The 14,462-nt window shown below is 41.0% G+C and overlaps 2 protein-coding genes across 2 annotated transcripts; both read right to left on the bottom strand.

The window, feature by feature from the left end:
- Positions 1–827: 827 nt before the first annotated feature.
- Positions 828–4,134, bottom strand: LOC145463696 (cannabinoid receptor 1-like). The gene has a single exon (XM_081447474.1). It carries the CDS (start codon positions 2,088–2,090, stop codon positions 1,074–1,076), a length of 1,017 nt encoding a protein of 338 aa, XP_081303600.1. The 5' UTR covers positions 2,091–4,134; the 3' UTR covers positions 828–1,073.
- Positions 4,135–5,725: 1,591 nt separating this feature from the next.
- Positions 5,726–12,248, bottom strand: LOC145463699 (retinol dehydrogenase 7-like). Its single transcript, XM_081447479.1, has 4 exons — positions 11,642–12,248; positions 10,228–10,410; positions 7,007–7,240; positions 5,726–6,775 (listed from the first exon to the last, which is right to left on the bottom strand). The coding sequence occupies exons 1-4, from the start codon at positions 11,967–11,969 to the stop codon at positions 6,567–6,569; spliced, it is 954 nt and encodes a 317-aa protein (XP_081303605.1). The 5' UTR covers positions 11,970–12,248; the 3' UTR covers positions 5,726–6,566.
- Positions 12,249–14,462: the final 2,214 nt, after the last annotated feature.

Genomic DNA, 14,462 nt, shown 5'->3' with positions numbered 1-14,462 from the left:
TCACTCCCTATATATATATGGACTCCCCCCCCCCCCCCGGTGACAAATAACATTTATTTTTCAGCCAAGGATGTACGCTTTTGCGACCGTGAATTTGAGTGTGTCAGAAGTGGTACATGTGTATACTTTGTACGTTGTGCGGGCCTCCGAAAATTCAACGTAATTACCATACCAGTTATCACCCTCAAACCGAATAATTTGTCAATGAACCAAGTGACAGTCGCTGACAAAAATGTAACTTTAATGATTTCCTCTGAGTTAATTGGGGCTAATTGCTTCCTTGACTTCTACACAAGAACACATCGTTGAATTCAGATGATAAAAGATCTATATTAACTTTGCCATTCAATAACGTATTTTAAAAACAGCAGATAACCTATTGAAACTATTGTTATTTCTTTCCGCCGGTAATGCGGAAAAGTGCTTGTTACAACACTCTTTCGCATAAGTTATTTTTAATCTTAAGTGTGATTACGCTTTTCACAACACGAAACAAATATTAACGGAAAAATTAGCCCGTGTTTATAACAGCCCCTGGAGGGCGGTTGTGACACAGACTTGGAAAAAAAATGAGAGGTTTATAACGCATTTCATCTGATAATTATCTGACCGTTACAGTAATTAAACCGTTATTAAGCTGAATTCATTCCACGTGTGAGCCGCTGTTTGATAACCTTCTGTACAAAACTGTAATTTGCTTTTCGCTACAATGTATTCAAATTAGTATGTTCGCCTCATTGGAGAATCGTGTATCGAAAAGCCTTCGTGGAAGTTTTAGTATAAGGTACATTTATTAAACACAACTTACATAACTAACCAAACAAGCTAAACATATGAACAAATAAATTAAAACACTTAAGCAACGCAAGCCACATCACTAATAAGAATCATATGAAATTAAGATATGTTATGTACTTAGATTTAATTTTTTGTCAAACAGAGCAAATAAGTTCAAGTTTTAGAGCTCAGGACAGTGTTTCAGTTCTCTCAATTGACAATGCTACCCAGCGCCGGAGTGCGAATAAAAAAATTGTTTACTCTGAAGGAACTCTTCTCTGCGTTAATTACGGGAGTCAGTGACTTACAGCAGTGAGTCTGGACGTAAACTGTGTTCCATGCACGTTTATGAAATAACATCGTTGTCCTAGGTGTCCTGAGGCAATATTAACCCGATCAGATGTCATACCGATTCGTCGTTTTATTCGGCAGACCGACCCACGGAAAACCGCCTTGAAGGCCTCCCTGTACTCTGGAATTCTCCAGGAGTAGATATACGGATTTACACTACTGTTCACTAAAGTGAACGTGTTAGAAACATACTGAAGAAATTTGAAGCCCCCCGTCTCTGACAAAGACGGTCTAATGGCGAAAATGTTGTTAGCAATAAAATGCGGTGTGAAAGATACGTAAAACAAAACGAGAATCAAAAGGAAAGCGGAGAGTAATTTGCGCTGTCTGTTCCTGTGAGCAAACGCCATTCTTTGCCTTCCGTCAGCCAAGTTCACTACCTGATTTCCTTGCAAGCGAAGCGCAGCGTAGGTTTTGCAGTAGACTACAGGCAGGATGATCAGGGGTAGCGACACGTGGATGTGACAGTATAGAAGAACAAAGACAGCCTTTGATACTCCCGCTCCAAACAGACTCACAAAGAGTAGCGAGTAAAACCAAACCAAAGCAATGAATACCTTGATCTTTGCTTTGGTCAAGCGTGCTCTGTGTTGGAATGGAGAAGAAACTCCAAGCCAACAGTTAAAACTCATTGCAGATATGGTGCAGGAAGACACGATATTCGTTACAACAGCGACAATGATTATCAGCAGTTCTACTGCCCGGATTTTACTTCGGATGTGTATACGGTAGAAGCCATAGGCACAACTTACGTAACCAGGTACAATGGCTGACAGCAAGTCGCACACGCTCAGGTTGACCACCAATAAAGTGACCGGCTTCAACGATAACTGATTCCGATTTCCCGGAGATCGCCGACGGTAGATTGAAACGAGCAAAAGCACATTTGAAAGGACTGCTGGTGTGGCCAATAGAAAGCTTATAACTGACTGCGTTAGCAGATATGAGTCTGAGCTGATCATAGCGAAGCGAATCAACTCACGTTCAACGTATTTGAATTCAAAATTTAAGCCAGCTATATTTTTGAGAGCCTTATAACATTTCAGATTTTTACAATGCAGTTTTAAGTCATTTTTCTTTACTTTACAACCGCCAGGTGGATTCAAGATGAACAGTGAACACAATTCTTATTTTTAAAGTACTATTTCCTGGAAAATTAGTAAAATTGAACGCTAATTAGGGGGATTTTGGTGTCGCGGCCAACAAAATCGTAGGAAGACACACGGAAGGTTGTGAAGGCTGCACGAAAAATAACGAAAACGTGATCAGAATGTGTAAGAGCTGAGATTGTTTATAAAAGAACATCTGGTTATGTAAACAGAACTCGTGTGCGTCACTCCGGGATCTTGAGCGTCTATGGACTGATTTTCCTGACTATTTAAAGTCTTGTGACAGATACTCAAAGTCGAAATGACTCGAAAGATAATTAACCAAACAATGGCTAGAATGTCGAGGAAAAGGTTATTGTTATTCATCATGGTAGATGCAATATGAAGTGTATTATCGTTTGTCTCACGATGTAGTCACTTGAGATGTAGATCGCGACGTTTCGACTGCTTACTGCTAGTCTTCTTCAGGCGATAAGGTCGACTGATTGCACGGTATCATTTATATCACAAAGGTCGGCTGTGATTGGTGCATTTCGATCCTCCTATTGTTCCATTGTTCCGGCGAGTAGCTGTTCCCTCAGTGGTCCGCTGTTGTACCGTTCTCCTGCTGTTGTGTATTTTGATCGGGGGCATCCATGCTTGAGGAATTTCAAATGTCTACAGGATTCCCTGTGAGTGCGGCAAAGTCTACATTGGGGAAACAGGGAGATCTATGCAGCAGAGGATCAAAGAACACGAGAGAGATATACGACTCGTCCGTACCCAGACCTCCGCCGTTTCTGAACACACCCACGAGACGGGCCTCTATCCTATCTGGAATGAGGTCAAGTTTATTGAGATAATACACTTTATTATTGCATCTACCACGATGAATAACAACAACCTTTTCCTCGACAGGTTTTCTACTGTACAAATATCTGTACAATATCGTTGTATATTTGTACTGTTATTTGGACGGTATTCGCTGCAGTTGGATAATAAGATTTCATATTGTGTTATAACAGGAGCCATAATCGGGGACGGAGACCGTAAGCGCGCGCCATTTCAAGTATTGGGGTTGTCCCCATGATATGGGACAATAATTCTATTTTTAGAACAGATTGCGCCATCACCTGTGGCACACGCGCGTACATGCTGCGAGGATTTTTGCGGATATCGCGCGGGGGAAATGGCGTCCGAAATTCCCGAAATGTTTCATATTTTTGCCCCACAACTCAACGCGTTTACGTCTGTTGGAATTTTGCTTAAGTATTTTCGTCGTAAGCTGCTCCAGTTTGAGTGAAGTAAGACTGTGTCGAATTTAGGTATGTTCCGCTGTAAGCTTATATATATCGCTGACCAAGTTGTGTTCCGACTGATGCTTCTTTTACATGAGCTGTACATTACTCCACTTTAAATTTCACATATGTTGAAGATTAACAGCTTTTCCATTACACAGCAAAAAACTAGCTGGATATATTTAGATATAGCAGAGCTTCAGGACTTCATAGTTTCCTAACTCCTCTTGCCACACGCTTGCGAGGAATTTGTCAGTCTATCGCGACCGAAAAGTAAGACAAAATAATTGCTAGTTTGAGTTTCGCTTGAATTGTAAGCAATGCTTGATGTTTCATCAAGACTTAATAACTTTACGTCCGTAGATACTGCTCAGTTTTATTCGTGTAAAAATCCAGTAAATTCTCTGTTGTCGATGAATGAGAGCGCCCGCCGATGCGTGTTTTGTACAGTCAGTAAACATGACAAATTGTACTTGCGCCGCACTTTCGTGTGAAAGCGTACATCGAACTCAAACAATAGCTCTATAGTTTTTAAATATGTTTAAGATTGATAAATGTTTGAGAACATATTAAAAGCTAAGCTGAAAATATGTGAATAAAGCAGAAACAATCAGCAAAGTTACGATGACGCTTTTTCTTTAATCAACTTGGAATAACGATTTCGATTTTGATGATCGAGTTATCAAAACTCCTTGCCTATTTTCATTTTCGCAGTGTTAAACTTCACTATGCTTATGTTGAACAAACACACATGATGTTAGTAGCCTTTTTTGCATTCGTGAAATTTGTTGCATTATCTCAGCACAAAAGATAACGAAAGAAATCTTTGTCAAGATTTGTTGACAATTGAAAACACCGACTCGGACTTGAAAGTGCACGAGCTGCATGCACTATGCAAATGAGCTAATTGTACGCGTCAGACTTTCCTTTCAAAAACTTTTGCAAACTCACCAAACAAGCAGAGACAATAAGAAACCATCAAAACAGGTTTTAGTTATGATTAAACATTGTCTGAAAAACTCACAAATTAACTCGATACCAGAGTAGAGAGTTTTCTTGCTATATTCTTAAGCATACGCGTAAGCTTACAACTAGCGTGAGCAGATCTTATTATTCATTCCCAGCGCGAGATTGAAGTCTTGTTTTCGACCCTGAAAAACCCACTTTTTCCGTTAGCTCAGAGCATAAAACTACTTATAAGCGCCCTGGTTCGTATTCCCTGCCTTATTCCCTGCCATCGCTGTGAAAAATACGCAAGAGAATCTCTCAACTCTCACCATTTGATCACGCAACGTGACAACATCCACGCGAGAGCCCCTGACATGTGCGTGAATCCGCGCGGATATATGACGTCAGGATGGCGCAATTTGTTCTAAAAATAGAAAAATTGTCCCATATCATGGGTGCGCGCGAATCCCGAGACTTACGGTCTCCGTCCCCGATTATGGCTCCTGGTTATAATGCAGACATGCATTGAGAGGAGTAATTCTTATGTCCAGAAAATAGCAAATAAAGACCAATATTAGAGGTCCTAAAAACTTTAATTATACAACATCAGTAGATTACATGGTCATAATAAGGATGTCTGAGCTACCATAGTCAAAAGCTTGATGCTGTGTTTGTAGGTAAATATATGGTTTTCCTCGTACAGAGTAAATCCCTTTTATATTTTAATCATGATGTAAAAACAATACGTAGGACGCGATGGAACTTCAAGGAGGTGTTTGGGGGTAATTTGTCACCTTTTCATTACTAGGAGTCTATCACCCGGCGCGTCCAAACGTACTATAACCTGACGTCAACTATCCCCCGTATCATCTCTAATTTTAGAACTGTAATTAGCACAGGGGTCTCTTGGTTTCCCGCAAAATATTTGTTTATACAAATTAAAAATGAAAAATAGGGGCCAAAGGGGAATCCCAGTCGTTGTTGTAACAATGGTGGTCTTAGCTCGAGTATAACTGGCTATTAATCAAAAGGCCTTTAAGCCACCTCGTGATATTTGAAACGGACATGTTTCATGTAATACATATGACAAGGGTGGTCAAAATGATTTCGTGTTTTTGCGGAGTTGTCAGTGCAAAGTTTAGCCGTTTGACAAGCAGTGCACTAGACTCGCAAGAGAAAGCAAATTGAATCGATCTCTACGGAGTTAAATTACTTTTCCTATTATTTCACTTGTAAAATGTAATCAGTAAAAAAACTGGGATGGGGGGGGGGGGGGAGAAGGAACTCCCATATAAAAAGGAAGTGGGTGCTCGTCGGAAATTAAAAAAAAACCCCTAAGAGTCCTAAGGTACCGACATCCTGTTTTGTGGGCGTGGCTTGAAATGTTTTTCACCCCTAAGAGGTGACAATTCTGAAAAAAGCACATTATCTCCTGTCGTACTTTTTAAACTCAATACTCTCCTTGCATACGGCTGTCGCGACTGAAATTTGAATTGACTAATCAGGATTCAGCAGGCGGAAAAAAACGTTACTGTCCTGAAGTCAATGTATGTTAACCATCAGTCAACTTTTCTCGCTGAAGATGGCATTAAGTATTCACGAAATGGGATTTACAATTTCAAAAACCACATCAGACAGCAAAAAGTGAAAAAATAGAAACATTTTGTTTCTCCAAGCGTCTAATTGGCTCCGGCAACTCGCTGGGAACTCGCCCGTAGTTCGTTGAGTGTCGCCAGGTAAGATATTAGTTGTATTATTCTGAACTAAATATGCTGTTCCTCGTCAAATTAAACCTGGAATTCTCAAGATAACTATTAGAAGAGGCTGAAGAAACTTTAGCGTTGTCTTTATTTATGTTAGCTGCGAAAAACGACTATTATCGAGTCGTTTCAGTAGGACAGCTCAGTTTTGACTTTTGACTGCATACCGTTCGTACTGCGGGCGCAGCCGCCGTATGCAAGGCTAAAAGGTACCGAAAAACTCCCGCTGTGGACCTTTTGAGGTTGAATACCCTAAGAGATACCAAACCCATGTTTTCAACTCTTAAAAGGTTTGTCTAGCACCCCCGTTCTTTAGACGGCAGTTCTCCCTACCCTGGGTTAAATTACTTGTGCTGTTTCACACGTAAAACGTAATCAGCAATAAACGTTGGTAAATATGACAGGAACACCATTAATTTTCCATCCAGGCCAACCACATAACGTGTCTGGGGTCGTTGTGACGTCAGAGCAGCCACGATCGCGTCCACAACTTTGTAAGTGTCCGGTGACGAACCTTTTTCTATCGAGAGCTGCATTCCTTTTGCCATGGCAACTATTAAGTATCAGGGAAAAACAGACCTTTTCTCATCAGTGTCTCAGTACTAATCACTACAAAGTCTACAAACAGCTTCATCGAGGATAGGGTGGAGGATTTTTGGCCTTATAACCCCTACTAAATTTTGAGAGAAAAACAGACTGCCAGCAGTCTAGCAGTGGACAAACGTTGATCCGCCGTTCACACCTTGAGGGAATACGTGACCCTGCAATAACATTCAAGACTTACTTCCGCCAATACGTTTATCTTCATAATCTTCTTTCACCTCGGGTGTCAGATTACTCCAAAACTGTGTTACTGAGTCAGTTAGTTGGTCTCCTATGCTAGTTTGAAACAACCCAGGTTCTAACACGCTGACCAACACTCCCCACGGGCTCATTTCACGTCTGAGGGCATCTGAAAAGGCTTCTACACCATATTTGGAGATGCAATAAGCGGAAAAAAGACAAAGCGTGGTACGACCTGCAACAAAAAAGTATACATTAGACAGTTTACTAATGCAAATGCTGCATTCTGATTGGCCTAGCGACTCGTAGACTACCAGCCATTATAGTTCACCTCTACCTGTAACTTTTGGACAACTTTTCGGATTTGGGGCAACTTTTTGTCTCTTGTCAACGTAACAAACGTCACGTGCATACGAGGATATTAGGTGAATCGGACATTCATGTGTAAGACATTCCTGTGTAACCATTCTTTGCGTTCCTAATGTAAGATTCCTGTGAAGATAGATAGGTAGATAGATTTATGATGTGGTTCAGCAACTTGCGGGTGAGTGGGATGCAGACCTTGGAGACTCAAGCATTTGAAGCTATTTGTTACAGGCTGTTTTTAGCATTTTATTTTGTTAATGTCTGAGCCTTCGGTTCACGTAACTCGCTTGCGTTTAAATTGAATTTGACAACAAATAAAAAGAAACATTGAAGTGACGGGTTTCAGTCACGCAGAAAAATCTGAAGATGACAATGGGTGGTTAAAAACTAACCTCTAAAGCCCATTTTCGGCGAATAAGCGTATAGGTATGATTCACAAAAATTAATTGTTAGGTCTTTGATCAATATCTCACTGTATATTTTCCACCATGGGTCAAATCAGGGCATTAGGCCAGATTGAATTGCATTCGTAATGACGCGACCGAAAGTGTAACGCTTGCATTGTGTTTACATTGATCATGATAAGGTTTTGAACAGCATTGACTTGTCATCCTCAAGAAAGTCACGCAAAACAATATTGAGCGAAAAGTCACCGAATTTGTCAAGGCACATGAGAAGAAACTTGAGGGCCTCACAGGGAATTCTTCTGTTCTTTTCACTCGCAAAGATACAGTTGTCAACATCGAGCCCATAAACTATTTGTTAATAAGGGGACGGAAAATGTTGTGGAAACATCGCAACATTGACTGATATAATATTGCCGCCATATTTTTTTTCTGTTGATACCTAGCCTGCGAGCAGGCTCACGTTGGAGCACAAGCGCGCGCGGCGCAGCCGCGAGCGCGAAATCAGGGCTCTTATATATGGCCAGGAGCCATAATCGGGGACGGAGACCGCAAGTCTTGGGATCCGCGCGCACCTATGATATGGGACAATTTTTCTATTTTTAGAACAAATTGCGCCATCCTGACGTCATATATCCGCGCGGATCCACGCACATGTCGGGGGCTCTCGCGTGGATGTTGTCACGTTGCGTGATCAAATGGTGAGAGTTGAGAGACCTTGAGAGATTCTCTTGCGTATTTTTCACAGCGATGGCAGGGAATAAGGCAGGGAATACGAACAAGGGCGCTTATATGTAGTTTTATGCTCTGAGCTAACGGAAAAGGTGGGTTTTCCAGGGTCGAAAACAAGACTTCAATCTCGCGCTGGAAATGAATAATAAGATCTGGTCGCGCTAGTTGTAAGCTTACGCGTATGTTTTTGCGTTTGTTCTGACTTAAGAGTATAGCAAGAAAACTCTCTACTCTGGTATCGAGTTAATTTGTGAGTTTCTGAGACAATGGTTAATCATAACCAAAACCTGTTTTGATGGTTTCTTATTGTTTCTGCTTGTTTGGTGAGTTTGCAAAAGTTTTTGAAAGGAAAGTCTGACGCGTACAATTAGCTCACTTTTTTTGATAGTGCAGCTCGTGCACTTTCAAGCCCGCGTCGGTGTTTTCAATTGTCAACAAATCTTGACAAAGATTTCTTTCGCTATCTTTTGTGCTGAGATGCTGCAACAAAATTCACGAACGCAAAAAATGCTACTAACATCATGTGTGTTTCTTCAACATAAGCATAGTGAAGTTTAACACTGCGGAAATGAAAATAAACAAGGAGTTTTGATAACTCGATCAACAAAATCGAGATCGTTTTTCGAAGTTGATTAAAGAAAGCGTCAATGTAACTTTGCTGATTATTTCTGCTTTATTCACATATTTTCAGCTTAGCTTTTAATATGTTCTCAAACATTTATCAATCTTAAACATATTTAAAAACTATAGAGTTATTGTTTGAGTTCGATGTAAGTTTTCACACGAAAGTGCGGCGCAAGTACAATTTGTCATGTTTACTGACTGTACAAAACAAGCATCGGCGGGCGCTCTCATTCATCGACAACAGAGAATTTAGTGGATTTTTACACGAATAAAACTGAGCAGTATCTACGGACATAAAGTTATTGGGCCTTGATGAAACAGCAAGCGTTGCTTACAATTCAGGCGAAACTCAAACTGACCAAACTAGCAATTATTTTGTTTTACTTTTCAGTCGCGATAGACTGGCAAATTGCTCGCAAGCGTGTGGCAAGAGGAGCTAGGAAACTATGAAGTCCTAAAGCTCTGCTATATCTAAATATATCCAGCTGGTTTGTTGCTGTGTAATGGAAAAGCTGTTAACCTTCAACATATGTGAAATTTAAAGTGGAGTAATGTACAGCTCATGTAAAAGAAGCATCCGTCGGAACACAACTTGGTCAGCGATATATATAAGCTTGAAGCGGAACATACCTAAATTCGACACTGTCTTACTTCACTCAAACTGGAGCAGCTTACGACGAAAATACTTAAGAAAAATTCCAACAGACGTAAACGCATTGAGTTGTGGGCCAAAAACATGAAACATTTCGGGAATTTCGGACGCCATTTCCCCCGCGCGACATCCGCAAAAATCCTCGCAGCATGTGAAAATAGAATTATTGTCCCATATCATGGGGACAACCACAATACTTGAAATGGCGCGTGCTTACGGTCTCCGTCCCCGATTATGGCTCCTGATATGGCCAAATCGAGGGGCGAAGCCGCGAGATCACTTTCTGGGCGCCTCCTCATCAGACTCCTTCCCACCGGATCGCTTTGCTCTTAGCCGCTCGCGCGTGTGACTTAAAGGTGAGCCTGCTTGCAGGCTAGCTAGTTGATGCCATGGCCCTGTGTACTAGGGGGAGGCGCTAATTCGAGCATTTACGGTATACCTCACCTGCAAGACTCGACATATTAACCACTCTTCCCTGGGACTTTTTAATCAACGGCAGAAAGGTCTTAGTGACGTCAATCATTCCCCACAAATTGACGTCTGCGCTGCGCTTCATATGTTCCAGCGGTGTCCATTCTATTGGTCCTGCTATGGCAATGCCAGCATTGTTCACCAGTCCCCATACGCCTGAAATTTAGTCAAGCGGAGAGTAAATAGTCACTAGTATTTCAATGGTGAAATTTTGTTGCACTACTAGAACACTCTCTTATTTGCAGGCTATTCAGGCCATTTCGCGTACTGTTGGTTGCATTTACGTGATTTTAAAAAAATGATCATGTCATGACAAACATCTCTTGGCGCGGAAGGCCAAAGTTTGCAGCACAGCTGTTGCAAATTCCTCAAATGTGTCAAGTTCGAGGCAGATCTTATCCATGCGATGGATTTTGCATCTGTTGAACTCTTCTCTGTAACATATCTTGGATTGTATCTTGCTAGAAAGTGCGAAACTCAACAAACTCCCAAACAAAACGTGAGGCAACTTAGCTTTACGTTATTACGTGACCACTTGTCTTTTACATGCACTCACGTGAATGAAACCAACGGTGCGTGTAACGGCCTGAAAAAGGTCATTTCAACAGACGGCTGGGATCAACTCGTGATAAACACTTGACTCACGTCTTTGTGGATAACTCGTTCGTATTTAATGCTTTTAAAATAATTTTCTTTACAAAATTCAGATAAGAAGAAGCCTTGAATTTGGTGTGAAAAAATATTTTGGACAAAATCGGCCGTTGAAGGTCTACAGTAACCTTAAAGAATAGGGAGTTTAAGAAACCACGACGGCGACGCCGAGGACAACGTCGATTAAAAACGATTTTATATTTTACCTACGAATCTTGCGATACTCTCAAGTCATTTACTTTGTTTATCACTATCAAAACCGTCACAAAACTAAATCCGGAACACAGCGATAAATTTGAAATAAAAATTTAAAACATTGACCCTGGTGTTTCACGTTCTTCAGACAACGTAGAATTTGGTCGTTTCACGTTGTTGTTTTGCAGAGGACGGCAGAGAAATGAAAAAAGATTTACAACGTACATGAACAGCCATTGTTCTGCTCAGTAAACCTTTTGTTTGGTGACGTTCTGGTTGCCGTCGTCGTCGTGGTTTGCTTAAACTCCCTACTGAATCATTAGGGACGGAGTTGTAAGTGGAATCGGAAGAAAATGGAAACGTTCTGATTCTCCATACGATTCCACCGAGCTTTACATGGGTACAACTCCGACTACTGCTCCGATTCTGACTCCGTCGCTAGTGAAAACCAGCCAGCCTAGTTCAATTAACACCAGAATTATTCCCTCGGTGGATCTTTGTCGTTTTATGTACGGGCGCCGAGGTCAATACTTTCCCTTACCTTGTCCCGAGGGCAGCAAGTTCTTCACTTGTCTGAATACGTCCTTAATTTGCTGAGAATCTGTAACATCCATTTGAAATGTTTTCAGTTTGTCGCTCGTCACCGATTTCAAATCTTGTGCTCCTTGCTTCGTTAAACAGGCGGCCAATACATGAACTCCCATCTTGTCCAAACGAATGGCGGTTTCACGACCGAAGCCCGAGTCGCATCCAGTAATGAAGACATATTTAGTTTGCAAGTTTTGCACTTTTCGTTGTGCAAAAAACTTTAAACTTAACCACAAAACGATAAGGGTTACCGCCCCAGCAAGAAGTAAAGTTTCGTACATGTTTCAGTTGAGATCGTAACCTGGTTGCGTGATGGCCTTTTGAAAACGAAAAAAAAAAAACAATAACAACAGAAAAAAAATGGCGTCGAAAAAACCAGGACCGGACCGGACCGGACCGGACCGGATCACGGATCGGATCACGGATCGGATCACGGATCGGATCACGGATCGGATCACGGATCGGATCACGGATCGGATCACGGATCGGATCACGGATCGGATCACGGATCGGATCACGGATCGGATCACGGATTGGATCACGGATCGGATCGCGGATCGGATCACGGATGGGATCACAGAAAAAAAAAACATTTTAAAGAAGAAAAAATCAAATCTGTTATAAGATAATAATAAATAAAAAATAAAAGTGAAAACTAAATTATGTTAAATAAAAATAAGAACTCCGAATTTGACGCAATGACATGTTAATTACAGAGAATGACAAGAGGTCATTTAAAAAGCCACATAAGCGCCTAATTTACGACGAATTTAAATTGTAATGAACAGGCAGATGTAGTTATATTTGAACGTTAGTTGGCTTGAAGCTTGCGTGAACCTCCCATTCTCGTTTTTGAAATTGTTGTTAGTACCAGTAGCTAATTCTCGGCTACTTTTTCGTGTCAGATGTGAGCGTTACAGTTAGCGTTACAGTTAATGAGAAAGCTTACGTACGAAAGCTTAAGGACATGACTTGCTTTAAAGGAGCTACGTTACGATTTGCGCATCTTGAAAAAACTAGCCCAGTTTTTCAAGTTCGTCATTTGCAGTCCTCGTTAATCTTTGCCATCCTTAACGATCCTCATTCCGTTTTGATTTGGTCTTGCCTCTTAAGTGCTTTCTATCCTAGAACACGATCATTTTAAGGTTTTATTCCATATAAAGGCAACTCTTTACGACCCTAAAAATGACTTTAAAAATCGTGACGTAACTCCTAAAATGTTGTTTATTCTCGGGTTGCGTTATCGTTCACACTATCGATGTTACTCCTATATTTTTTTGTAAGACAGCTATATTTCCTTGAAGTACAAATGGTCTGTTTCGTTTTATTCCAGTACGAAATATCGTATTCCAAACTCATATCTTGTAAAAGTATAGACTTGTCTCAGAAACGGAAATTGTTTGAAATCATCAGGTGTTTAATTTTTTAGTGTTTTTAGTTTTTGTGTTTCGATTCATACGTTCGTCCTATTATTACCATTCTGACTCGTTTTATGACAGTTTACCCTTGATGCAAGCGAATATACGAAATATCATTTATCTGAACTGCGGAGAAAGATATGAAGACATGATTGATCATCGCAATCAAAACCCAACAGCCTGAAAAAAATTCATCTGTGACCAGCTCCCAGTTGGCTTGATATTATAAAAAAATAAAGGAATATCACACCTGAATTAAATAAAACGTTCTGCTCACAGTAGTCACTCTAGTGTAATTTGCGCAACAAAATTTTGATCTTGAATCTTGAATTTTGAATTTTTTTCCTTGATCCGATCCGTGATCCGATCCGTGATCCGGTCCGGGATCCGGTCCGTGATCCGATCCGTGATCCGATCCGTGATCCGATCTGTGATCCGGTCCGATCCGATCCAGATTTTGTCGACGCCGGAAAAAAAACCTAGATCCATGAAGTATGATGACTGCGTGATGAACCCATGACGTATGCGTGACGGAAAAATACTCGACTGCTGGCATTCTGATCTGTTTTAGAAGGGATTGGGACGAGACTTATTCGTCTGTGTCCACGGATAAACACTCTTCTGACTCTAAAAGAAAAGACTGGCTGTCAGCAGTCTAGAAAAACACGAGATCCGTGAGAGTTGAATCCGGTAGAGTTCAATCCGCAACGACTCTGAGTTCAAACCAACCAGACAGGTAATCCATGATCACTCCTTCAAGTTAATAAGTCTGTGACGGTATACACTCTTTTTTTTATACAAGAACCTTTTTAAGCGATGAGGTATTGTGTGACGTCATCGCTTTATGCTGGCATGCATGCATTCCTTTGGATAGTGATTTCGCATAGTTTGTCGCGCTTATGTCCGTGCGCTCATGTCGCGCACGATTTATCCCCCTGTGGAAGCGAAATGCACTCTGGGAGTTCCTTTGCTGCTTTCCTTTGCTGTTTGTAGGTTCAGCGAAGGGCGTTTAATTGAAGCTTTTAAAAGAAGATTTAGGGGTGGATTTTGGTTTAAACAGTATCGGATAAATTTGCGTTCACGGGCAAACTTATAATAAGAACATATCCTCCTACATACAAGTTTAGATAGACAAGTAAGTCGCAGAGGCGATAGGTGAAGGCTTTGCGGCTTTCCTTTGCTGTTTGTAGGATCAGCAGACTGCTTTTAATCGATATGACAAGTATACAGTTAAAACAACAAATTAATTTCCGGTGAGGTAATTAGTGTTGCCGAATATTTTTAAAGATAATAAGGTGTCGATATCAGAGAGAGCAACATCCCTTTGCCGGTTTCCTTTGCGGCTTTCCTTTGCTG

This window comes from Orbicella franksi, chromosome 12 (genome assembly GCF_964199315.1).
Source record: "Orbicella franksi chromosome 12, jaOrbFran1.1, whole genome shotgun sequence".
Lineage (NCBI taxonomy): Eukaryota > Metazoa > Cnidaria > Anthozoa > Scleractinia > Merulinidae > Orbicella > Orbicella franksi.
Note: the sequence above shows the minus strand (reverse complement) of the source record. Positions and strands in the feature narration are given on the sequence as shown.

Excerpts from the sequence above, each read along its gene's own strand:
- LOC145463696 (XM_081447474.1), bottom strand. The coding sequence starts at position 2,090 with ATGATCAGCTCAGACTCATATCTGCTAACGCAGTCAGTTATAAGCTTT.
- LOC145463699 (XM_081447479.1), bottom strand. The coding sequence starts at position 11,969 with ATGTACGAAACTTTACTTCTTGCTGGGGCGGTAACCCTTATCGTTTTG. Across the intron at positions 7,241-10,227 it reads TAATATGTCGAGTCTTGCAG|GTCGTACCACGCTTTGTCTT; the intron begins GTGAGGTATACC and ends TTTTTGTTGCAG. Across the intron at positions 6,776-7,006 it reads AGATAAACGTATTGGCGGAA|TTGCCATGGCAAAAGGAATG; the intron begins GTAAGTCTTGAA and ends GATACTTAATAG.